Source organism: Anomalospiza imberbis, chromosome Z, assembly GCF_031753505.1.
Source record: "Anomalospiza imberbis isolate Cuckoo-Finch-1a 21T00152 chromosome Z, ASM3175350v1, whole genome shotgun sequence".
In the NCBI taxonomy this organism is placed as follows: Eukaryota; Metazoa; Chordata; class Aves; order Passeriformes; family Viduidae; genus Anomalospiza; species Anomalospiza imberbis.
In genome coordinates, this window is record NC_089721.1 from 65,546,266 (window position 1) to 65,573,167 (window position 26,902).

Here is a 26,902-nt window from a genome sequence, read left to right on the forward strand (position 1 = left end):
ATGACTCTTCCTAGGCCCTTGATTGCATGTTACAAACTGGAGAAACACTGCTTATGCTGACATAGTTGTGCTCACAGGGCTGTCTGTAGGGTCACACCAATATCTCAGTCATAAGACTAAGCTAATTTAATGTTTCCCATTGCTGCCCAAAGGCTGTGGTTTTCTTTTTCAGAAGCCAGCTCAGCTCTCAAAAAGCTGCTTAAGTGTAACAGAGGCTGGAGTGATGTGTCATGCTGTGAAAATGAGAAGCAGTAGTGGAGTGAGAATACCATATTTTACCATAGTTTGTTGTGTCTACTTCTAATTGCCTAAATGTCATGCATCTAACATTACTTAAGGTGCATTTTGAAGGTGTATTTTTATATGCCCTTTCCTATCAGGTGAGGGCTCCCTCTGCTTTCCCCATCTGGGCAAGACTTTGTTAAATCTTGTCTGTCAAGGTACCTAAGAAACCAGTTCCTCTGCTTGAACAGGTTTTTTAAAAAAAGGAGTATTTGTTCAAAATGTCTTGGACAAGTGCCCTGATTCCTGCAAAAGTGGCATGAGTTTAGCAAGACAGAGGTGGAAATCTTTCTGCCAGCACCCTGACAGAAAAGAGCTGTCTCCATTTGCCTGTTGGAATAAATATTTATTCATTTAACAGAGTACTTCGGAGTGGAGTGACTCTCCTTGTCTAGACGTAATGAATAACCATAAAAATGAATTCAGAACTGTTTGAAAGCAGGGAACATCTGTGGCTGGCTGCAGCTCAGAGATTCAGGGAAAAAGCATTATTTGTTGAGGTGTATGTAGCAAAACTAAGATCTTGATTGTTTCCTCACATGTTATCCACAAGCTATAAGTGGTTTGCCTATGGCAGTGTTTCTTTTTTTTGGGGGGGGGGGAGGGTTTATGGGTTTTGGAGTGGCATTTTTTTGATGTTGTAACACAGCATCTGTGTGCTTCTTTGTGATTGCATGTGCTTAGAAATGTTTCCACTCCACTAAAAGTCTATGCATTATTCACTCATTAATGTTTTATTTATTTATTACTCTTGAGGCACGGCATTAGGAGCTTTGCATTTACAGCATACTGAGTGACAGCTAAGGCAACCCTACAACTATTTCTTGCCTGCCAACAGTTGCCCCACAGATAAAGCACAGGCTGAACTCCCATGGATTTCCACAAGATTAATTCTGGTCTTCTTATTTCCCTCACTTTTCCACTGGCACAGCTCCAGCCTTTTGAAAAGCTCCTCATTATTCACATTAGTGTAAAAAAACGAAGAACACGTCTAAAAGACTGACAAATTCAGGCTCCAGGAGGCTCAGCCAGGAGACCTAATCCCAGCATCCAGGACCCTTCACAGAGAACACAGTGTCAGCAGCCTCCTCTTATTTAAAGCAAAATGGCTTCCATTTGAATTAGACTCCTGGAAGAGTCTTTTTTGTTTTCTGAAAGAAAAACAGGTATTCCTCAGATAATACAATTCCAAATCAGTTGCATCCATAGCATTAAAACGAGCATGTGAAAAATGAGCAGTGAAAAGTTAATCAGCATCTTGTGTCGGCTGGGGAGTATCCGTATGCTGGCACTGGCTCCTTGGGTTATGGCAGCCCTGCTTGCATAGAGGCCCAAAGCTGCCTCCACTCAAGACTTGTTCCACCAAAACACATCAGAGATGAGCTAATCCCTGGGTAAGGACATTGCTTACCCATCTCACAAGGTGTGTGTGCCTAGGTGAGGGAAGGATCTCAGCCTGCTGCTGAGCGATGACAGCTGGAATTCTGGGAGCTTTGTTAATAAGAACTTTTCTGTTCCTTTCATTAGTTGTTTTTCCTGCTCCACCTGTAGGTCAGTTTGGCGACTGCATTGTTTCAGTGTGGACCAGTTTGTTTTCCATAACCAGATTGCTGATAGTGAAATATGGTCCCTGAACGTGGTCAGTGTTAATGGTATCACTGAGGGAAGATCCTATGTCACAGTGAACAGGTTTTCCTTGGTTTCAACATTTGTATAACAGTAACAATGCAAAATAACCTAGCTAATTACATAGTTAATGACTTGAACAGATGTGGGCTCTCACCCGTCTGTTTTTTCTTTTATTTTATGATCAGTCAGTAGTTCTGATATGCTTTTGGTATGCAAAGTCCAGTTTTACCCTGGAAACTGGGCTCCATTTGACCTTGTATCCCTGTCTTCAATAATTACATATTCTGTATATCACAAAACACAGTTTGGCAGCCCCATGAAAGACACAGAGTTAGAATTCACATTAACAGTGCAATACCAATATTACTGTAACTCAAAAGCACCTCAGCATCTTAGTGTTCCTTTGTTCTACGTCAGCATATTTACTAACAGCTGTGACCATTCTTTTTTATTTCTTTTTAATATATTTAAATTTTAAACCCTCTGATTTTAGCTACAGACTGAAGGGTCAAAGGCAAATTCCTCCTGTGTGCTGAGACTTGAGCTGATGGGCAATTGCTCTCAAGCAGCCTGAGCTTACAGTTCATATAATTATACTGAATACTATCAAAACAGTTATTTCTGTAACACCTTATGACTGAATAGGAGGGATGGGAAAACATATTCATAGACAACAGTTCCCAGACCTGTTAGATGGGAAAGAAACCTGAGAAAAATAACTCTAACTGGTATGTAATCCTACATACCAGGCTGAATGCCTTTCAGATAGTCTAGTTCTAATGCCAATGCTGTAATGCTCTTTGTAGGCAGAATCTGGCGTTTGCTAGGGAGTCCATGGGGTGTGGGTGCAGGGACAGCCAGCCAAAGATAAATGAACTCTTGCTAAGGTGGAGTACTCTTAGTTTTATCTGATTTCTCATTCCTACTCTCTGTAAAGTCCAGTCTAACTGCAAAGCAAAGCATGTTTTTATTTATAGTCGTGTATACTCTGAAAGTCATGGGGTTAAGTGGTCTGCAGTCCGTGTGGGCACAGAGCAAAGTTAAATGCATTATAAACCAGATGTTGTAAAATTCACAATTCAGGTCAATTGTAATTATTGGTAAAAACCTGCTGTTCTGCAATAATTGAATTCTGCATTATCATGAAACTTTTAAATTAAAGTGCTATTTGACTGGGGGAGAATAAAGATCAGACCTGTAGCCGAGATTTGTATTTACTCTATCTACTGTATTTACTCAGAACTCAGCCAAATTATCGGGACATCCAAGAAACATTTTAAGGTTTTGCAGCAGGCATTTCGCACTTCATTTTTGCAGCTAAGGATTCTTAAGTACCTTTTCAGCCCATAACAGTGTGTTTGAGGAATACTTTGACAAGTTGTCATTCTGTGACTAGAAGTGGACAGTCCGGCTTTTCTGAAGGACAGTGGAATTTACTCAAGAACTGATAAGGCTGGCACTACTTTGTTTTCCTATTTTCACAGCTGGAAACATTGCCTAGATTGAATAGTGTGGGCGTTTCCAAATGTAGTTCAGCATTTTTTTCTTCCCAGGCTATTTAGTGCTTACAGCTTCAGTCTGCTATAGTTGTGTGTACTAAAATCACCACTGAAGTACTAATCAATCAGTTAGGTTCACTGTGAGAGGCACAAGCAACATGGTGCGAAATGCATCTGCAGAAAGAGTGCATGAACTTGTATACTGTGAAAGTTTACGTGTGGTTACACCAGAAAATATACAGAATGGTATGAATTTCTGTTCAGTTTAATATTTTTAGGAAAGTCTCTGAAGAACTTTCAGCCAATATTTCTTGTCTGTGTTGCCAGGGTAAGGTGCTTGTAAAAAGTTCCAGAGATGAGTAAATTTGTTGCGGAGCAGTTTGGAGTAGATTCTGATCTCGTGTAATATATAACCTGTGTAACTTATAATTGCTATGGGTTAAACACAAATCACAGCCTAGCTGGCATCCTAGTGGAAAGCAAGACATGTGGAGGATTCATGTGATCTGTTTTAACACTTGTTCTCAGGGATATACTGTGCTGTATACTACAAAATGCTTCCCCCACTTACCATTTGCATCCTGGGTCTCTGCACTCATCTCAAAATATATGTAAATGGACACACACAAACAAAGTGTTCTGAAGTAAGTATCACCATTTTGATAACATAGTTTTGTCAGCCAGGACTATACACACACACACACACACACACACACACACACATATATATATATGCTTCCAAAATTCATTTAGAGGAATGCTGTCCTACAAGTGAGGTATCTTCCTTTACAGGGTGATGTCCTGATGTCGTCCAACACAAGATTCCCTGCTACTGAAAGTTTTCTAGAAAGCATGTGATGTTTCTGAGAGGTAGCTGTGAAGAATATCTGCAGAAAACTGCAGAAAATAAGAACAGTGTTTCTTCCCGGAATGACACTAGAAGGCAATTCTCCACTAGAGAATGAAGTGTACCCCTCAAATGCAGGTAGATGAGGATGTACATGTAAGGAGATTTAAATTATGAAATAATACTTCTGTTGGTTGTACTTAAATACAGACTGTTATTTTTCATACTCTACCACAAAACAACCTAGTTGCTAAAGGACAGTCACAAAATCATGCATCCCCTTTGTAACTGGGTTTTGCAGACAGTACTCTAGCATGAGCTGAAAAATGTTTTGATTTACATGTAGCTTGAGTTTTCCCTGTTGGTGACCCAGCTGAAGAGATTCATGAGTTTTGTTTAGTCCATCATCTGTTTAAAGTAACCTATATTTGTAAATGTGTTTCTGATTTAGCCATGGAAATGTTAGAATATAAATAGCTCAGCATTTTTTGTTATTTTAAAGCTACCACATTTGATCTGTTGATACTTTTTGAATGTCCAAAAAGCGCAAATGCAATGAATTTAATATTGTTACAGTTCTGCTTTAGTTCTGGTGGTTTCTGGGTTGGTTTTTTTGTGTGTATGGTGGTTTGGGGTTTTTTTTTTATTAGTATGTGTTTGTTTGGCCTTATTGGTGGTGGTGGGTTTTTTCCTGTGAATACCAAGTTCTTATGGAACCATAGTTTATTGTATAAATTTCCACTGGCCTTTCAGATTAATGGATTGTTATACTTTGCAGCAGTATGTTTTTCACATCGAGTTAGACTAAACCCTTTGTTGATAATGTACTCCTGCAATGCAGTTATATACTGAAAAGCCAGGTGTCTATTTTGTATAGTTACATACCATAAAAATATGAATCCCAGATGGTTAACTAAAGAACTTTGCCTCATACAATCATAGTAGCTTTTACTCTATCTTCTTTTCACAGTCACTTAAATTCATTTAACTTTATTAACTTGCTCCATGTTTACTATATGTTCAACTTCTACTACAGGCACTAAAGATGAGATGCATAGAGAAACATTGTAAAATAACAATTAAGGTAAATGAAAATAACTGTTTTTTTTCTATAGTGGGTAGTGTAGTATCTTGTGGATAAAGAATAACAATATTCTGGCTATCATCACACCTGGTATGTATTCATTGCAGAGAACATATCTTTATTTTAATATAGCAGAGCAAAAAATCATCCCCATTTATTAATTTGATGTACACTAAATAACTTTGCATTTGTTACACAGATGATAAATATTTTGCAGATAAATTTATAAACACTTCCACATTTTATAGATTTATACTGTACACAGTCATCCTACACAGAGCATGCCCTTTCACAAATATACAGACAGCTTTCCTCAGAGGACTTAATCAAAACACTTGGTCAAACATTTTGGAAGCTGGCAATCTGACACAGATAAGGATATTGAAAAGATGAGTTCACAATTGTACCAGCTGGACTTGAAATGAAAAATTCAGAACTCCAAAAGAGAAAATTTATCAAGGTACATACATGCAAACACATATGTACAGTAGTGATGACTATAACCTGTTTTCCATGTGCACACAGCAGTAAAGGAAAAAAAGAAAGAAACAGAGAGGTCAGGACCATTGCCAAGATCTTGATGCAGGTTAGCAGATCTGAAGTCAAATTCCCATGTTCAAATGGCAATTCAACTTTAAAATAGCTTGTTACCCGTATATACAATATGTACATGTTACCTTGCATTGAGAAATGGAGATTGTCAGAAATGGTCATGATTTTCTTGGTGACATATGGCCACTGACATACCTGTGTGTTTGTACACTGAAGACTGTTTGAAAAATGGTATGGCCAGTTGGCTCAGAGCAGTTGGAAATTTAAGTGGAAGTTCAGAAGCAGAAACTGGGAACAGAAAATAGCTGCACAAAACTAGGAAAGAATACATGTTTTCCTTCTGTTCCTTAGCATTAGAAAATTCTGTCAGGTTTTTAAGAAGATCAGTAACCTGACAATGCCAATAAATTGCAATGAAAGCAAAAATGAACAAGTCTTTAAGAAAATCTGCGGCCTTACAATACCAATAAGTTGCAGTGAAGACCAAGAGCTCTGCTTTCGATACCTCATCCTTGATACCTGACTTCTGCACATATGTCATTACACTGCAATGGAAACTGCCCACTTAAAAAAAATATCTAATTTGATACAGTATATTCCTACATATATTTGAGACCAAACATGAGATACAATTTAGTTGTCACAATGTTGTGCAGCTGAAGATAATACAGCATTTTTTTAAAGTTTAATTGGCGTTTTTAATACAATATTTTGTAGAGGATGATTAAAAGAAGTTCCAGTTGATTCACTTAGCTTGTAGCATTGGTACTGAAATCCTTTTAATATTTTTGAAGCAGTACATTCATATGAAAAACCAGGCTAAAGTTATTCATCCTAAAAAAAGGGCTGAAAAAACACATTTCTCTCACAATAGCAATTCCAGCATGGCAGTGTACACAGTGACATACTTCATATTTTTGAAAGACAAAGCTCCTGACCCTAAAAACTTTCTTCCCTGATTTAAACAGGGATCAGATTACACATACAAATCTTCTGACTTGCAACACTTTGTAGGATCCTAAGCCACTTGGAGGACAAAAAATGCAGGTAGACAGTAGCAGCTTGGGGCATTTTAAAAATTCTTATAAATGAGCTAGCTTTCCTACAGTGCTAATTTATACCTGCTCTCAATTTTTGTTGCAAATGTCAATTTAGCTTTTCATTTCATTTGTGAGGCATTAAATAAATCATATTAAAGGAACATTAGGACAATTGGTAGCAGGAAGGAACAGGAAAGCGCTAAAAGGTTTGTCCAAAAGAGATAATGGGAGGTTCTGTTTTTAAGTAGCTCTTCAAATATTCTCCTTTTTCCTCCAAGCCATTGATTTTAATCTATGTTTACAGATTTCCATATAAAAGGTAGTACTATCTACTGCTGCTGTAGATTTGAATGACAGTTTTCTACTTAAAACTGCCTATTTATGATCACAATTAGAAACTATATGCTATGGTTTCATTCATTGCATATGTTTACCACCTTGGAAAGGTCTCCTCCTTTCCAAAAGAACTATCATGTAAGCTTTGCTACCCTTTCTTAGCCTACTCCCAAAGGTTTTGTAAGCACTGGTATTTAGTTTATCAATTCAAAGGAGACATGGGGATAAAAAAGAATAGCAAGCTGCTTGGGTTGGTTGGTTTGTTTGTTTTAATTTTTTTATAGAGCGGGCTTTCCTATAGCAAACACATGTTCTTTCCTGTGAAAGGAATATGCCCTTTCTTCTGCTTTCTTACTTCTGTAGCATGAGTGCATGTCCCCTACCAGAGAAGAATAATGCAGAGAGTGAACATTCTGAAAAGAGCAAAGAAGAAATGTAGAAGATGCCAGAGCTTTTGGAAGAGCTCTTTCCACTGTCACTGATCTGTGGTATGTGCTGGAATTTTCACCCTGGATTGGCTTCATTTGTAGTATCCATGACTTTCTATGGCACTAATTACTGTAGAAGATCTTCATGGGTGTTAATCGTTATTTGAAAAACACCCTGGCAATGGCTCTGCTTCAGGCTGGTCAAAAATTGCTGATAAGAACAGTAGCAGATAATTTTTTAACCACATCACTAGAACAACAGCAGCCATATATGCAGAAACAATGAAAAACATACAATCCAGAAAATCACAGACATTTTCTCATACATTACACAGAAATTAGCATGTTGATATCCCCATGGACCATTTTGAAGGCCTTTTGGTTGAATAAGACAAAATTCATAGCTTTTAAGAGTTTATGTATCTGAGAGTGCTGTGTCTCCTAGTCACTGGAACACCAGTGCCTTTGCATGATGTGCTGTTTTGCTGTTTGGCACAGTGTGATGGGGCAGGAGGGTGGGTTGGGCAGGCAGGGGAAGGCAACAGCTAAGCCAAAGCTCATTTTCCAGACCACTTTAGGAATCCCCTTCCAGTGACTGGAGGCTAATGGCCAGCTGAGATGACTCTTGGCATCCCAACAATTTTACGCATTAATAAGTAAAGGTTTCTGCACAAGGAATGGAGCAGGATGTCATTTGTGTTCAAAGCATAATGCACAACGAAGAAAGTAACACTGTCACGGGAAAAGAGATGAGAACATGGTTTGTAAGTTTAAGATTTGTCTGTGTTGTAAAGGTGATTGTGTCCATATGTGTGTATACTTACCCACATATGTCTGCGTATGTGTTCACTTCTAACTGTGTACTATTTCTCTACAATATACAATATTATATAGCTTCAGGCTAGGATTTGAAGAAAACATCTGAAAAAATAAAAATAATAGAAGCCTATTTCTTGAACTATTAGTCTTCATTGTTTACATTTAATTTGATTCTGTTTCATTATTTTTCCCAACCCTCTTCTTTTTTAACTGGGTAAGACAGACCCATGTAAGATTCACAGAATATTTTTATCACATAGCCAGTGGGGGATGGGCATACAAAGCTGACATTAAGAGGACAGAAGACATGTCTCACACATAAGAATACATGCAGAATTGTACAGGAGGAGTGCTAGCCAACAACTCTAGCGCTTGACAACAAATGAAGCTAGAACAACACATATGTCACTGGACTCTTGCAGAGTACTCTGCTTGCAATGAGCTGTGAGTGCTGTCCTTTAGCATTAAAGCAACTTCAGCTTGCTTGGTGGTGACTACTTGTGAAAACTGAATGGCAAGTGGTAGATGTCCAAAATTAGAAAGTAGAAAGCTAAGCAAAAAACCAGATCCTTAGGATCCAAGAGAAATGAAATTAGGTGGCTAGTTGTGGAGAGAGTGCTGAAAGTGCCTGCCAGCTCTTTTTCTCTCTCACTTTCTCTCTCACTCATGGGCTGGTATGTCTGGCTACAATTCAAATGTGTTGATGGCTAGGGTAGGGGCAAGATCTCTACAAATCATCTTGGTTATGTGTCATTAAAATGTATATTCATGAGAACCCGGGTGGAAAGTACAATACTTTAATGTCAGGTCATCCTCACCCAAATGCTCCTGTTATTAAGCAATCTCCAATCTTTGGTTATCAGACTTTGTACTGGTCTGAAGTGAGCAATATGTCCTAGACCTTTGTCAAAGAGAATAGATTGTTTTCCCTAGAAAGCACTGTACTTTTCCCTAAGTGTTTTGGTCCTATTAAATGTAACTCATGTGGATGTTGTGGGAGGAGACTGCTGAAAATTACTGCTTTGTTTGAGTTCCACAGGATGTATTCAAAGGCCCAGAACTCCATATTATAGGCCAGCATCGTTGTACATAATTCAACAAAATGTTTAATAAGAAAAGGAAATAAATCAGGCCCAATTTATTTTTTTCTGTTTTTCCAGATAGCAATCTTATACAGGTAGAGTGGGACTAAATGCTGAAGGGTTCTTCCTTTGCAGGAAGAAATAGGGAATTTACCTCTACAAAAAAGAAAAAGGAAAAGAAAAAGGAAAAGAAAAAGGAAAAGAAAAAGAAAAAGAAAAATAAGAAGAAAAAGAAAAAGAAAAAGAAAAAGAAAAAGAAAAAGAAAAAGAAAAAGAAAAAGAAAAAAAAAAACAGCTAATGATAGTGAATCTAAAGATATTTTGAGGCACTTGTTGAAATTATTAGAAGAAAGCAAATTAAGCTGATAGCAGAACATGGACTGGGTGTAGACTATGTGAGGTTAAATGAACGTAAGTGAGATCTGAAAGTAGCATTATAAGTTGATGCTTTCCATTTAATTAATGTTTTGAACTGAGTTCCAGATTTTCTGGCTAATGTGTCTCCTCTAATTCCACATCATTGCCTGAACCATGCCTTACCTTGAAAGTACAAGCAAAAGTCTCTATTTTCATGCTGTGTTTTCTCAACTAGCAGCATTTGAAAGTAGTAATGCAGGCAAATACCTAATATTTTACAGTAAGTTTAATGAACAAAAAGGCAGGAAATATAGAAAAGTAGCCTCTCAGATGTGGTTTTTTTCTGGAACATGATTACCGAATGTGTGTTTTCTTTCAAAACACCAGAGGAAGTGGAGTATTTCTGTTTTTACTTCTTGTGTCTTTGACCCCCAGAGTGCAAAGGTTAATTTTTTAACTTTGTGATTGAAATTTCAATTGCATTTCCAGGTTATTAAAAAGGAAACATGGCTTATGGGTTGTATTAGCATGATACCATCTTGTTTAGGTAAGGAGGTGCAAGTGGATGTAAACATCTTTCTCTGACTGTTGAAGATTAATTTAAAACTCAGAATGGGGAAGAGAGCTAAACCCTAGCACAGAGAGGCTGTCCATATGAGGGACTGAGGACTATATTACTTTGCTGAGAATTGGTATCGCTGTTGTGCCTCAAGAGCAGTTACACAAAGATAAGGCTCCACAGTGGTAGAAAAAAGAAAAAAGAATACAGAATATAATTTCCTTCAAATGGAGCTGAGCTAGGTGCACAGGCAAGAAGATTTCCTCAAATCAGGAGGTCAACAGGGGCTATTCTGAGAGGACACCTCTCCTTGTATTAGGTCAGCCTTCTCGATAGGCAGGGAAACGTGGAGTCTGGCTGTCTTAAAAGATGAGATTCACATGCAGAAGGACTTCCAAGGCTGCTTTACATATTGTTTTAAAAAGTTATAACCAAAATGCAAAAGATATGTAACAAAACTTCTTACTGAATGTTACTGGGAAGTCAGATGCAGGTGAGAAAGTTTTAATTTTCTTTAAGGCTGGTCCCCTAGCAAGAAAAGTAATTTGGGATGGAATGAATGGAATGGCAGGAAGAGAAAGCAAGCAGAGCTTGAGTTAGCAATCTTAACTTTGACCCATATTCCTAAAATGATAAAGGAGGAGTAGACTACTAGAGCTATGAGGAAGGAGGGCTAACTCTATTTCATCAGTGCCTATCTTTTGTAGTACACACTCTGTAAGGGAACTGGTTAAAATCAAGGTGAGAAGAAGAAGGTTTCCCAGTAGGTGACTCACTACCAATCCTGTTAAGCACTCCACCGTGAACACCTGTTCCTAGTTCCCTTTCTAGGAGCCTGTACTCAACAACCAATGCAGTGGTTGCCAAATGTTGTAGCACATGCTTCCAAGTAGCAGTGTGCTAGCACGGACATAACCAAGCTGGTTAAAGTGTACTAAAATTATAAATAAGATGCTTTCAAGAAATTAGAGTCCGCTAAATCAAGTTCTAATATTAGACAACCTGTAAGGAGTAAAACTAATTCAAATAAAATTTCCTTGCCAAAAATGAAAACATGTGGTCTCTTTTGTGGACAGTTTCCAAATTTCAAAATATTGGACTGTTATGGTTAACAGCATTTTAAATGCTGTGAGTCTTTTGTATTTTCAGGGGCCATTGTGCTTTTTGTCATCGCTGCTGTTGGGATAAGCTTTTCAGCTGCACAGAAAATTCTTAGATGTTATATCCTACTTCAGTTTAGACTGACAGGGATTTCTAGTTAGCAGTCAGTCGGTTCTGTGACCAAAGCAAACAAATAAGCAGTTTTGATTACATAGGGTTTACAACTCTAATACACAAATGCTATCAAGTTTGCTTCTGTCTGGTTTATTAGGAATCTAGCCATGCCATTAAGTGATTCTTTGTGTGACATGTAAGCGAATAGACATAAAAAGAAAATGCAAATCCTTCTGTTCAATATTTATTATCTGTGATTGCTTTGGAGGCTGCAAGAAAAGATGGAATTGCTGAAGACTAGTCAAATTACTTTTGCTTATAATGTGAGTAACATTTGGGTCCAGATTGCCATAGATTTCTGTTCCAGTCTGTGGATTTCACATATCTCACAAAGTTATTTATAGCGTGAAATTGCATTCACTTTTTTGTCTTTATGAGATAAATCTTTACTGTGCTCAACAAAAGCTATTGAATATTCAAACAACTTTGATGTTGGCTTGCACACTAGCTCAAGTCTGTTGAGCCAGCTAGCTTACCATCTGGGAAAATTCTACCTTTAGGTTTTGTTACATATGTTGGATTTGTTCTTGTTTTTTTTGCTTTGTTCATGTCTTTCATTTACTTATTCTCCAAATTCCTACCCAATATTATTTTCCTTTTTTTCTACCTTAGAACTTTATAATTCTGGACCATGCAGTGTCCATTTAAAAAAAAATCTCTGCTAATTCCTATTGCTACATATAATTTCATCCAGACTTAATCCCAGACCTACGATATAGTCAGGATTTATGACAAGACCAACACAGAAATCAACATAATTTTACATGTCATGAGATTTTAGAGTGATAAACTTGAATCATAGCCCTCAAAAGCTGAATATTACTTTTCTGTGATCCATTTCCTTCAAGCTGGTCAGAAGCTATAAATTGTTGCATCTGAGTGTTATGGGAATTACATGCAAAGATGGACAGAATATACTACTGCAAGAGGACAGTGCATAGCAACACAAAGCAGTATTTTACCATTGTTGTTGGTGTTTACTCTAAATATGTACAGAGGCTTCAGATTTCAAAATAACTTGTGCAGTATGTGCAAGGAGTTAAACATGTGCTACTTATGAATTGCACAGAGAAAAAGGGCTCAAATATAATATTAATTGTAGAAAACGGCCTTAAAATAATATTAAGTCTATGATTAGTGGAAAAAAGGCCACAGATACAAAACTAACGCCAGATTGTTTTCTAGGCCTTAGTGAAAAATAGTTCTTCCTCATGTATTAGCATAATTTAGAAATTTAAGGGACATGTCTAAGTCAGGTTTAAACATAAAATATTTCATCTCAAATATCTTCATCTTAACACTCCAAAATAAACACACTTGCTAAATTTTTTTAAAGTACCAACATCAAAATAATGCTCCCCAACTTTCCATACTCACACTTTTTAAATTCTGCCAATTTTCTCATTTCATAGGAGAAAACAGCATCTTGGGCTAATATTTTTTGTGCTACAATATGTAGCAGAGGTATTTGCTAGTAGCTGAAAATGTCACTTCTAGAATCAATGGATTAAACAGTGAACTATAAATATGTTGAATGATCTTCTTACATAGACTTTTACTGATTCTGTTAATATGACAAAGATGATAACTGATAAAGATTGCAGTGCCACATATTACTACCTAAATCCAAGTTCACATCTAAGAGCAAGAGAAAAATCAATGAAAAAAGGTCTAGCTTACTATATGATGACCTTATTTGGAAGCTTAGTTGCTTTGCAATGCTTCATCTACCTAATAAATGCTGTCAGATATAATTAGCAAAAAATACTGAATAAAAATTTCCATATATTTTATAGTAAATTTGTTACTTCACACTTGAAACTGCAGATAGTTAATCAGCAGATACAAGTTGTTTTGGCTCCAATGAAAGAGATGACAGTTTTTGTCATCAGAGGATCTGCTTCTTTTCTTTGATGATTTTATAAATGTATCTGTATTAAATTTGTAATGCTGATATTTTAAAGAGATCCCATAACTTTTTGCATAGCATTAGGACTGATGGGGAATTTTCCAGTAATCAGAACAGTCCACAGCATAGAAGGAATGTATTTACTACCATTTGTTTTCCATCTATGCACTTGGTCTAATAAAAGCATTATTATTCCCTCCAGCCTTGCCATGTCTTATTTCTTAGTGGCTTTTCAAATAAATATTTGAAAGTATTAAGTGGTCAGACATTTCTGAAACTATTAAAAATTAGCTGAGAAAATGGTTATATTAAGAAGTGTAGAAACTATGAAAATAATCAAAGTCTTTACATATATAAACTCCAAATAAACCTCTGAAAGTATCATCCTTATCATATAGTTCAATGGCCTGATTCTTCCTTTATTGTTACTAACAACAGCAAAATTATTTGCATTCATTCATTCCTGGAATAAGACAAATTCACTGTTTTAAATGAAAAAAAAAATAATCCAGATGCCACAAGTGAGAATAAAACAAAAGTTTTCTGGAGCATCCGCAGCAAAAAGTGAAAATGTTAATTTTGTTATTCTTTCTGTTGCATACCTCTATGGACTTTTAAATTCCCTGCAGTAGTTGTTGCCTTCTCCTCAGTCAGTATGGGGTGCAGTTGGTAATCTTTGCTTAGATTGAATCTGCCTAAAAATATTTCCCAAGGAAGAGTCATTGCCACAAGTTTTTATCACCTAAGCGCAGCTGCAGAAGGTCACTGTTCCCAGTACTGATGCAATCAGTTGAGTTTCCTGATAAATGTTGCATGCATTGATACATTAACATTCCCCACACCAATACTGCTAAGTAATTGACTTGCGTGTCTGTACTGTTACTAAAGCTAATAATGCCATGGCCAAATTTAGCATGTGCTTTTGAAATAATCTGACTGCTTGCATTTTAAATATCTAATTATCAGTATGGTTTTTACCTTCCTGGATATGACACCAAAACTGTTTTAAGAGGTAGCTTTGCACTTCAAGGTGAAATGGGTTTGAATAACAAAGTATGCAAGCAAACAAAAGTGAAATTTAAAACTTTCATACAGAGGTTGCTAAATCTCTGCTACTCCAAAGTATCTTTTGAGTTTGATTTCTGGCATTTGAGCACTCTATTGTGTGTTGAGAATCTGAAGCCTTTGCACCATCAGTCAGGAGAATGGCATTTTTACAAAGAAGGAAATAAATAGTGAATGTTTTTTCCAGTTACATCAACACCTGGGTTCTTGTATCAGGAAGCCGAAGTCCTACCAGACCTCCACATACTAGAACAGTAGAAGCAAGGAGAATAGGGATTGCTTTGGTGATACCAACAAGGGAACCAAATATTAGGTTTCCAAGTACAGCTGCAGCTTTGCATAGTGCATTCAGAAAGCCAAAGCCTGTTGCCCTAGAAGAGAAAACAGAAGTTAAAATACAAGTGAAAGAGACACATCTTCAGTGCAAATAAATCAGTGCAGCCCCAATAGCTTAAACAAAATTTATGCCAATAAGAATTCTGTGCTCATATTCTGTGCTCTTATTTAAAATGAGAAATTAAAGCTCAGCTGCTATAGTATTTCATTGAGGCAATTCATTCTTCTGCCTCAGGGATCAAAACATGAAATGAATGGCTGAACAGGTGTGTTTACACCTCTATAGTTGAACATGGAACTTGCAAATGGAAATTCAGTAAGACTTAAATGGCTATATTAGGAGAGCAGACATGTCAAGTAGCTCCCAAAGGAGAACTGCTTCATCATCTGTGTGATGATTATTAATCAGAACTAAAGGATGATCACTGTACGGTACTGAATTAAAATTGAGTTTCTTACAGGTGGTACACATGTTGAAACAGTGCTTTTTCAAAGGCTAACGAGACTTCCAATATTAATGAATGTTCATCTCTTAGTGGTAAAGAAGATAGGGTATCTAAAAACTTGTTGGGTGAAAGAGATATATGACAAACTTTGGACAAAAGAAAAAGGAAATAGATTACCAACAGAAAGTATGACACTGGTAATTCAGGTGAAGTCTTGCATTACAGTGATGTGATTTTAGTAGTCTGAAGTATATTTATTATTTTGTAACTCTTGCATAGGTATCTTATGCAAACTGCCACAATTTAAATTGTGTTTTAACATGACTGTATGATTCATTGGTGCAGGAATAAGCTTGCCCTACCAAAAGTTTCCTAACAGATATCTGTGTAATGGTAGAATCTCTAACATTTCTCAACTCTCTTAGAAATTAAAGAGAGAAAGTCTATGAGGAACTCATACTGTGTTTGCTGGGATAAAATTAAAAAATCAAGAAGATAATTGTTCTAATTTTCAGAACAAAATATTTCTTGTTTGCACTGTAATTAAAGTCCTAGTCTAAACAACAGGAATTAAGAGAAATACTAGTGATCTAAGTGACTTAAAAGGGCTCTATTTATTATACTGAAGCACCTGTGAGAGAAAGGAAGTCTCATGCTCAGATGTAGACTGAAATCCTAGGAAGTTTGAAAAGCTTCTACTGGAGCTACTAAAGAGGAGCCAAGAGAAACAACTTGAAGTAAGAACACTTGACCCCAGCTGAAAGCAAGGATATAATGTCTCAATGCTCTTTGAAGAGCATGTGTCACCAGAGGACACAAGGGAAAACGACGCACCACAGCTTTGGTCACCATGAAGAGACTAATTTATTTTTTCTGACTCCAATCATTTAGTGTTCTCAAAAGGTGCCAGTGGATTGGAAGGTGAACGTGCCACCTCTCCAACGACACTGGACAAACTACCAGTCTATCAAATTTCTCCGCCTCTATGAAAGAATGCAAAACAATAGGTTGTTTACAGAAAGTTGCGTGAGAAAGTTCTCTACAAGAATTTAAATTCAGAAGGCTTTAGAAAATCCTAAGAAATCAGGGCGACAAGCATGGGGTGTAGCTACTGAGAGGGAAGGTGCTCCAGACTGATGGATCTTGTAGGGTTCACAAAATCACAGAGCGGATAAGGTTGAAAGGGGCCATAGTGAGTCGCCTGGTCCAACCTCAAAGCTCAAACAGGGTCATTTTAGACCAGCAGGTCTGTCTCCATCCTGTACTGGATATTCTTCCTGAGGTGCAGGACCCTGCATTTGCCTTTGTTGCATTTCAGATGGCTCTTCTCTGCCCAAAACTCCAGCCTGTCAAGGTCCTTCTGAAAAGCTGTGCAAAGTATGCAGGCAGGAGACTCTTGAAGAGGAAAGGACTTTGTTAAAATAGGCTGTATTGCAAGCAGCTGGAAAGAGGTTAAAGACAACACAGCTGGACTGGAAAACTGAGTTTATGTGATAGGATAACAAGAGATTGCAGCTATTCTGAAGAACTCAAGGGAAGAAGGAAAGGGAAAGAGTCAGAATGGTTCTAATGTCAGCTTATTTACTCACAGAAAGTACTTCTAAAGTTATGGTGGTAACTGGTAGTGATCAGAGTCTGCACATAAATATGATTTTCTTGGTTGTCAATGCTGATGTAAAATCAAAGTCTGAATAACAAAAACAGAAAAAAAACCCATAGGGAAAGTAGACGCCAAGTCATCAACAGCCTCAGTATATTCAGAGATACCAGAACTCCCCAAAGAATACACAGATCCAGCTAAAACAAATTCAGATAGATACAGGCAGGAAATCTTTGGAAAAATAGTATCATGAAACATATGGGGATGTTTTACTTATGTTTAGTGTTGTTTTATACTACCCTATAAAGAAAGGTAAGCTGTTTCACAGATGTTAGCTGCTTATATCAACTAGTTATGACAGTGGTCTGAATACAATTTTCTGAGCAATTTGAAACATTTCTTTTCATGTTCTAGTCTCTGATGCCACTGTTCTTTAGATCTATTATTGTTATATACCCAACATTACTATATCGGGTTCTAAAGTCATTTTGTAATACATACAATACCTCTTCTGTCTGAACAAAATTAAAGTAAGTTTTTTTGCACTTAAAAACCAGTTCTGTTTGTAAATTGAGCTTATAGAATTTTGCTGATTGTGAGGGGTTTTTATTAGTCTAGTCCCATTAGTGTTATCAAAATATAAACAAATAAAAGTAAGAAAAAGTAAGCTCATTTTATCACCCTTAGCTGTCCTGATAATTAAAAAATGAACAAACCAGTAGAAGTTCAATCTTTTAATCTTTAAGCAGATTTCAGGCATGTCCTTTTGCCTAAAATAAGCATGTAATTGGCATGAAGAATAAGATTTTAACAGGCTTAAGTAAATTGCTGTTACGACCAATACCTGAAAAGCATTGTCACTGTTTAATCTTATACCTTCATACCCTTCAATTTTAATACTGTATTTGAATGCGTTTGTACTTACAGTCAGAACAAGGTGTCAAACCATTATGGAGCACTAGGGATAGCAAATTCAGACTGCTTCCTTTTTTTAAACATCCTTCTTAGAACACTGGTTTGTGATTCAAACTCTTTAAAATCTGTTATTAATTCATGCTTTTATAATTAATTCTCCTGAATCCAGGGAAATAAAAATATCCAGGAAATAAATATGCTGCAAATCACACATGTGTATGACTGTAGTCTCTTGCAGCGTTAGTACAGTTCTTGTTACAGTGTTTGAGGAAAGTGCAAGAGTGTCAGTAAATGATTAAGGTTATGTGATATATCATCTCAGCATGATGAACATATTAAGTGAAAAATTCCAAGGGAATAGAACCATTTATATATACACACCCATTTTCTTTGTGTTGATAAATTATTGGACAAACATTTGCACAAAAATGTCATGTTGACTTCATGAGTAATCCTCATTACTGGTCAAGGGAGAACAGTCATAAGTAGCAAGAATCCTTTGTCCAGCTAGAGAGTTCACTTAAGTCTTTCAGTCTTTTCAGTAAGAAAATGCTGGTTAATCAATTTAGGATTGTCTTTAAAAACTCCCCAGATAGAGAATTTAGTATTGATAGGAAAAAAATACAAATGTCTTTTATAAAAATGTCAGCATGAAGAGAAAGCTGGATGTTACTGAAAAGAAATTTTCCCCAATTTATTTTACTTCTGCTGCTGAGAAAGCTGTGACAAAGAAAAATGCTTAGCTTCCTTTCATCCAAGGTCCACATAAAAATGGCAAGAGTCCAGACAGTTAAAAATAGAGGGATTATCGAAGCCTTTAGATTAAAAGAGCTTGTTTCCTGATTGCCACATATGTTCCTTCTTAGACCAGGTGCTTGTATCCCTACATAAAATACTTCAGATCCCCTTTTCCACTGCTGATAAAATATCTAAAAACTTCATTGTCCTGCAGCAGAGTGCTACTAAATGTGTAGCACAAACATTTGTTATCTTTCTTGCCAGATAAGTTTACAAAACCGGCAAGTTACAACAAAATTTTGTTAGAATTGATAATATGTAAAGCATTAAAACAGAGTATCCAAATGTTCTATGAGCAATTTTCTATGTCCAGATATTTTTATATTCTTTTAAAAAATTAGTACAGAACTACATATCATGTAGTTCATGGTGTGATCAATTATAGTGCTTAGTGTGCAAGTAAAACCATGGAATTTGCCTTCCTTCCTTGGACTGCTGCAAAAGGCATAGGTGTGGCAGGCCATGCCTTAAAAACTTTAAAATTTCAGCAAAATGCAGTTGAACTATATCCACAGGATGAGAGTAGAAAATAGCTGTCACGAAATTTACTGTGAGTCAATTACTGCTATTATGACACAAAAGAATAGAAAGTTTCTCTTCTGACATCGTCACTAATACAAACTTGGAAATAAGATACTGTGAGAATAATATTTATGGCTCTGGGCACAGATCCTAAGGGTTCAAGAAGAAGTGAAAAAATTAAAAATCATGAACTAAAGATAGGAGACTTATTTCTTAATTGTGGCCAAATCCTTATGAACTTTTTTCAGAGGCATTAAAAAAAGGCAAAACAGGATGACTTCTTTTTACGGCTGACCTTGAATTCTAAGTATTCCTGGACAAAATTCAAACTCACATCTATGGCAGCCATAGAAAAATGATGAATTATTGGTTATCTGATGCAATCTGATTTATTCTCTATGTGGGAGATGATCTCTTTCTATTCCACTTTCTATTTAGGTTTTAGTTATTTGTTTTATCATCTCCCTGATGAGAATCTTGGCTTATAATGCTAGTGCTTCCCAAGTTCATAAGAAGATACTTACCACTTATGTGAGAGTGAAAATTGCTTTTTAAAGTAATAAAAATGTCCTAAAGTTCCTTCTTCAGAGAGCTTAAGCTTTCTTCCATCCGTATTTATACTACAGGCAGAGCTGAGAAACTGTGCAGTGTTATTGCAGGCCCTTTGGGCACACACATTACAACATAAGCTGTAATTACCTCATCACACAATATTTTTTTCCGCATCACTCTGCCAATGCAGAGAACAAAGAGGGCTTGAGGGTAAAATATGGATGTAGTGAAGAAAACTTAAGTTTCCCTCATCTGCTAGAGAAGTTGGAAGATGCACTGTGAATAAGATTGGGGACTGCAACATGAGAAAACAGTTTCATGGTTAAGAGAGTGGAGTGCTGTCAGAAGAAAGAATAAAATCCCTACTCCTGTCACAGAATTTGCATATGATGCAAGCAAGTCATATAAAGCTAACAAAATGGTCTTCAAGTGTGCATTTCATATTTTCTAGGTGCTCAGGTTAGCACCTTCAGGTTTATGTTGCTGGAGTGCTAGGTACCTATAGCTGTATTGAAGTTACGCTTTCAACCCATTCCTCCTTCTAAAATGCTCAATGACTGGAATTTTTGGTGTTACACACTCCAGCCTACAGATTTCCTCTCCTGATGGATAGCAGAGCCCATTAAGAATATAAGGTAAAAGAAGAGAAGAGACAAGAGAAAATATAAGTTCTTTACATTCTTGAGTTGTATTAATTTACTTGCTTGATGGAAATCACTAGCTAGTTTATATCTAGCTATCATGAGTGTCTTTTAAAATGTATGTATTGAAAATTTTAAAAAATGGTAGAATATTATCAAAATATTATTAATTACTTCATATACATATATAATCTAGAGGACAGAAACCAACTTATAATCAACATTAGTAACATTATTTTCCATTTTAGCACTACATCATCATCTACCTGAGAAACATTTGAAATCTATACATCCTCTAATATCTATTACAGCAGTTGTACAGACCAGCTGAACCTAAAATAGCATAAAAATTGGCAGTACTCATAAGAAAGTAGGACAAACTATGTAGTTACCTTAATTCCAGGGATCAGTAAACTAAAATACAAATATGTACATGAGTGTGAATTTATGGAGACTCCAAATCTGTCAAGATTTTGAAGCAGCCATAACTGATGAAGAATAAACTGAAATGTGTGCCCTGTATCACATAGACTGCACATTGCCAAACTGTACACCACACTCCTACCTGGCTAAAAGCCAGTATGACCCCTAAATACCTAGAGTACGATTTATGAAACACCCTCCTCATTATACTGCACGACACAGGCAAAGCCCCTGCAGATCAGCAACTGGCTGGTCTCCAAGAGGAGGAAAAGGAGGGGCTACCCAGTCCAGCCTCTTGTGCATAGTAGCATGAACTGGCCTCCTTCCACCCACCTATCTTTGAGCCCAACCTCCAGCTACCCTTTGCTGCACAACTGTGGTCATTTCACTGATGAGCTGTAAGAAAATAGTATTAAATACTGACAGAGTGAGCAAGGATTATGTATTTAGATTCCCTTTAGAGGAGAATCTGGAAGACAGTTTCAGGACTAGATTCACTCTGGAATTTGTTTTGCTTTTGCTTTGTAGCAAAAGAGATCATCTTAAATATGAAGGATTTCATATGCAAAAATGGAGCAGGAAATTCATGTTCCACAAATGCCAAGAAAGGCTGTTCAGCCCTAGAGTTGCAGAAACTGGACATTCCCAGCAAACTCTGGCAAGCTGTGCCTGGTTATGGAGATCACAGGAGTGCGAGAAGGAAACCCAGGACTATGAGAGGCGAGCAATGATGGTTGTTAAACTGAAGCTAGTCCGGATAAAAAAAAAATCAGATAAAAATTCTTGTAAACAAGTTATTTGAGTCCCTGAAGGTATTAATTTTCAAAAAGTTCTACAAAGCAAGAAGTAGCTTTGCCCCAGTCTAAAAAACAAAAAAATCTTCAATTGGGTGTTTACTTATAACCAAGCTGGCAAAAGCTAGCAGTCATGGTTCCATCACTATCAGAACTTCTGAGAAAAAGTCTCATCTACAGCATATGTCAACAATGTCTTTCCAGGAACAGGTACATTTACCCATCGACCTTTTTGTACTGATAATTCAAAGAGACAATTTTTTTTTCTCTGATGTGTTGTAAAAAACAACTTAGCTTCAATTAAGTTTCTGTTTCTGGACAGTTATTCTTGCATACAAAAGCTTTTTAAATAAAGGAAAGATGAGTAAGAAATTGCTATAATCCCAAAGCTAGTAGAAACTATGAAAAACAACCATTAGATACAACTACAGATGCCTTAAAATCTGTATAGATATATATAGATAAATATCAGTTACATTCTTTTTATCATTCCTAGTAATTATTTTTTTTCCATTGCTAGCAATGACTTTTCCAGTTACTTTTCTTTACTTAATTTTAGGAAAACATATGTGGGTGTTTTATTCAGGAATACCCAAAAGATGGTCATTTCTATAGGATATTTATTGGAATTATATAATAGCATTTGGATGGTGGAAGAATTCTTGCCAGAAGAGCAATTTCCTGAGGTGTATTAAAAATACTAGCACTTAATATTAACACTTAGTGCTTGGGATTCATAAATAGACTAGTATTGTTACTTGATATAATATAATTGATGTCTCCTGTGGACATCAATTTCTTGTCTGAAAAAGCACATAATTTTAAAAAGACAATGAAGGGAAATCAGGGAAGCCAGTCTACACTTTTCTAAATCTCTTAATGGACGATGTTAAAGACAGGGTAACTCCTTTAAAAAAATTACACTTGCCAGTAAGGCATCATTGATTCATAAACTGGAAATATTTCAAATGTGCAGCGAATGACATAATTAGCAACAAGAGAAAGGATACAGTGTCCTTTTTTTAGGAATCTGGGCAATTTTACTTAAATATTTTTAGGGATTTGAGAGGGGAGAAGTATTCAAGTCTATTCAAGCACACCTTTTACATTTTTGCGCTCCCCATACAACAGAATACGACCCAACAGCTCTTCCTTTATCCATTAATTGACATAAGGTCAGGATTAAAAAGTGCCCTATATCAAAAAAAAACCCAACCCATGTTATCTAGCAGCAATGCGGGATTTGAAAATTGTCCTGAGATTTCCTGCAAGAGCCCTGATGAGTCAAGAGCAGTGCCCAAGATAATTTTTACCCACTTAATGTACACTCCTAGTGGCCCTGCATACAAATTCATGGCAGACTGATTAGCAGCACCAGGTGGTTCAGACAGTGATTTTTATCATGATTCCTACCATTTCACAGTAAACAGACAAATGCAGCTGTATTTCTGGTTTGGACAAACTACTGCCCTTATATACAGTTAAACTACAGGAAACTCAAAGATACTCCATTATTGTTTTCAGAAATATTAGCTGTGTTTTAAATGAGAGTAGCTGTTAGACCTGCTTTCAAATGAAACAACATTTATGGTATTTTCCTGATTAGGAGATATTTGATGCAAAATACATACTAAATTGCTCAAAACTCCTCACTGTTTCTTTCTCCTTTTCATGGGACATATTATTAATTTGGCCCTCTCAAAACATCACTAACTCTGTAAGGCCCATACAAAATAATTTCTATTTGCCATTTCTGCTGGTACATAGTGTCAGTAAGTATAGGGGAGGTGTATCTGCACATACCTTCTGTCTGTAGGGTACAGCTCCACAGTAATGACATCTAGAGAGTTCCACGCTGAGATGGTGAGGCCATTGTAGAGGCACAGCATACCTATCATCATGGATTCACTGGTCCCAAACCACAGGAAAAAACAGCTGATGCCAGAAAGAACCATGGAACCACCTAGGTACAAGGCAGGTGAAACAAACATGTAGTGGAATTGTATTTAAAGAACAACCTTTGCTTTGTCTAATATTTCTATGCACACAGTGTAGCTAAATAAGTGACCCAAATATTTGAGTTAAAAACTGAAGAGATCTCCTCTACTGGAAAGGCCAGACAGAAAGACAAATGTTGAAGAAAGGAGGTCACAGAAAAAAATATGACTTCTCACATATCAAAATATATCACAAAGTATAAAGTTGGAAGCCTCTTTGAATTCCCAAAGCAAGATGCCTGAGCAAAACTACCTCCATTATTCTTTGTTCATCATCTTTTGCAATTACATGAAACCTGTTCATATATTATAATAAAAACGCTGCATTTATTTTAATGTGTATATGTATACATTAAAATCTCTATATATGTTTATATAGAGATATTTTCCTAGAAAATAAAGAGAATGAACTACCACATAGTTATTTAAGTAAATTGAAAACAGATTTCATATTGTAGACAATCCACAGGAGATACCTTTCAACTGTATTCCTATGCAAAATAGATAACAGACAAAGAACAGCTGATACTTTCCAGGAGCTGCTCCACTAGCTGAGGGTCACCTGTCCACACCTTTCTTTCCTTTCAACTGGAGCAGAGATAAACCAATGGTCATCAGTCTCCAAAATCTCATTCTAAAATCTCATTCTAAATTCCTAGGTTATGGTCTTGTAATATCTGTGGAAGAGCAAGTAGAGGTGGGTACAGATCCCTTTTTTCCCTAGAGTTTGAAAACTGTGGGCTTTTAAAAACAGTATTTATGATGGCACATAAATTATATATCTGCAGAAAGAAAGTTTTTCATTTCTCTAGCCAAATTCCTTGAAAAGAGGACATGTTACTTTTGATGTTCCCTGTACCAGAGTGAATCCCCTACCTAGCATCGTTAACCGTCCTATTCTATCCATCAGGAGAGCAGACACAATATTTCCTGGTAACACTGCCAAAGTTCCAAGGAAATTAACAAAGTAGATCCAGTAGGCACTGTAGTCATCATCAAAAGAAATCTGGCATCCTGTCCTGATGTGAAAAAATGTGCAATTTATCAATTCACTGTCAACAAATTTATACTGCTCGAGATCTGTGGAAAGAAGAAAAAGAATAATTTCAGCTAACAGCCAAATCCATGTGCAACTTTTGATTAAAAATATCTCAATTTCAAGCAAATTTAATGACAACCTGGAGCTTTCACAGCTTTGCAAAAAGGGCACTAGTTACTGCTGGTAATTTTGATAGTTTTTATCTTATTAGAAAAATTTGCAAAGCTCTTGAAAAGGATCAGCTAAAGTCTGGAATTAGGAAGTTATATTACTGTATTTTACCATGCCTGGAGTGTATTTGGTAAGGCCTTTCAGCACCAGTTGGTCTTGCATAAAATGCTCTAGGTATCTGCAAGTTTCTATGACTCAGTCTTTCTCAGTATCAGGCCTTCTATTTTCTGTTGAGACTGTCAATTATGGTCAGTTTTGTTTGACTTCCTTTAAGTGAAATATTCCTGTGGAATTCAGTTTAAACTGATTTTCATTTCTGAGAAGGCCTCATGGTCTTCAGCTTGTCCATAGATGAGTTACACTATGTAGTTAATTCTTCTGCCAATGCCATTCCAGAGAACTAACCCTATATTCCTTTTATTTTCCCATTCCTCTTGTCAGTCTTATAAACCTGAACCAAGAATACCTTCCTTTCACATGAAGGTCATTGCTTGCTCTGAAACCTAGGTCTGTTACTATTATGACTGCTGTAGTTACAGGAAAATGGGAAAAAGTGCCTCATCTTTTCAACAAGCTTATTTGGTCATGTTCTACTTTCAGTTATGTTTTATTAAACTGGAGAAAAAGGATGTCTTCTGTTTAAACATATGAAAATATGGATTCATATTTTTGTCACAATACTTAGGAGATTGGGAATGAATATAGACTAGGTAATTTGAGTCCTATACTCAGATTCCCCTGCCACAGTAAGCATAGTGAACAAAGTTTCCCACCAGTCCCTTCTGGACTAAATAAAAATACATAGTTAAAGCTACCAATAAAACAGAAAATGCAATTTCTTCTCTCCAGACTGAATCTCTTCAGAGATGGTTGAAATCACAGATAAAAAATAAATCATTTATTTTGTGAATAAAATAAAGAATTCATTTTCTGAGTCAGTATTAGGCCTGCAGTATGTCTTGTGCAGTGAGATCCATTCACTTCTCTGTTGTAACAAGCTAGTTGCTTTTTATAAATTATTATTCTTATTATTATTATACAGAAGGACTTCTTGTATGTCTTATTAGAAATCCAGAAATTATAAATGTAAAATGAAAACATGCAGCTGACCAATGGGTATTTGAGGCTCTCTCTCATACCTGTGTTGTAGAAGGTGGTATTCACAAAAGTACAGTTCCTGAAGTATGTATTCAGTGAAGTAATATCTTCAAAAACACAGTTCTTAAAAAGTGAATCTTCAAAGGTTACTGATTTAAACTTCATCATAATAAACCTGCCCAATACAAAGAATTGCTGTCAATTTACTTTCATAGTTTTGAAATAGCAACAGATGCAGCTATTCAGATCTAAAAAATCTCAACCCCAGTAACAATGGTTCCTTTGATGCATTTTGAAGATGTGATTAATGATTAACTCATTCTAGAATACTATTGTTCAGAAGAAGAATTAGTAAGATAAATAGCAACACATAGTTACTGGCCCAAACTGGTAATATAATTTATTTGATAATATTTCTGTTGTTACTTGTCCTTAATCATCAATCAAAACTAATGTCATGAAATTCTTGAGACAGCTTTGTAAAATCACAATTCGACACTACACCTGGAAACGGGGAGATTACACTTGAGAAATTCAGTCCCTGGGAATAAATAAACACTTGCTAATACCAACAAGATGAAAATAAAGAATTTTTAAAAGAATCTTGGCTTGTCAGAGGAACACACTGGTCACTGAGTTAGGCTCAAATGAAAAACATACTGCTGTTAAAAATTGTTTTCACAAAGTGGTTATGACATGAATAAAAAGTTACATTGCCAGTTACACAGCTAGACATCTAACTGTATGTCCTCAGTAATTCTATGCCTGTGGATGCAATTGTAATTATAATTACTATTTAAATAAAGC

General features: G+C 36.3%; 1 protein-coding gene across 2 annotated transcripts in view; it reads right to left on the reverse strand.

The window, feature by feature from the left end:
• Nucleotides 1-5,438: 5,438 nt before the first annotated feature.
• Nucleotides 5,439-26,902, reverse strand: part of SV2C (synaptic vesicle glycoprotein 2C) — a 109,435-nt gene continuing 87,971 nt past the window's right edge. For both annotated transcript variants that reach the window (XM_068176869.1, XM_068176870.1), the window contains 4 exons: nucleotides 26,137-26,270; nucleotides 24,664-24,867; nucleotides 23,594-23,753; nucleotides 5,439-15,134 (listed from right to left, as the gene is read on the reverse strand). In XM_068176869.1, the coding sequence (XP_068032970.1) occupies nucleotides 14,951-15,134; nucleotides 23,594-23,753; nucleotides 24,664-24,867; nucleotides 26,137-26,270 (682 nt within the window). In that variant the 3' untranslated portion in view covers nucleotides 5,439-14,950. The remainder of the gene's footprint in view (nucleotides 15,135-23,593; nucleotides 23,754-24,663; nucleotides 24,868-26,136; nucleotides 26,271-26,902) is intronic.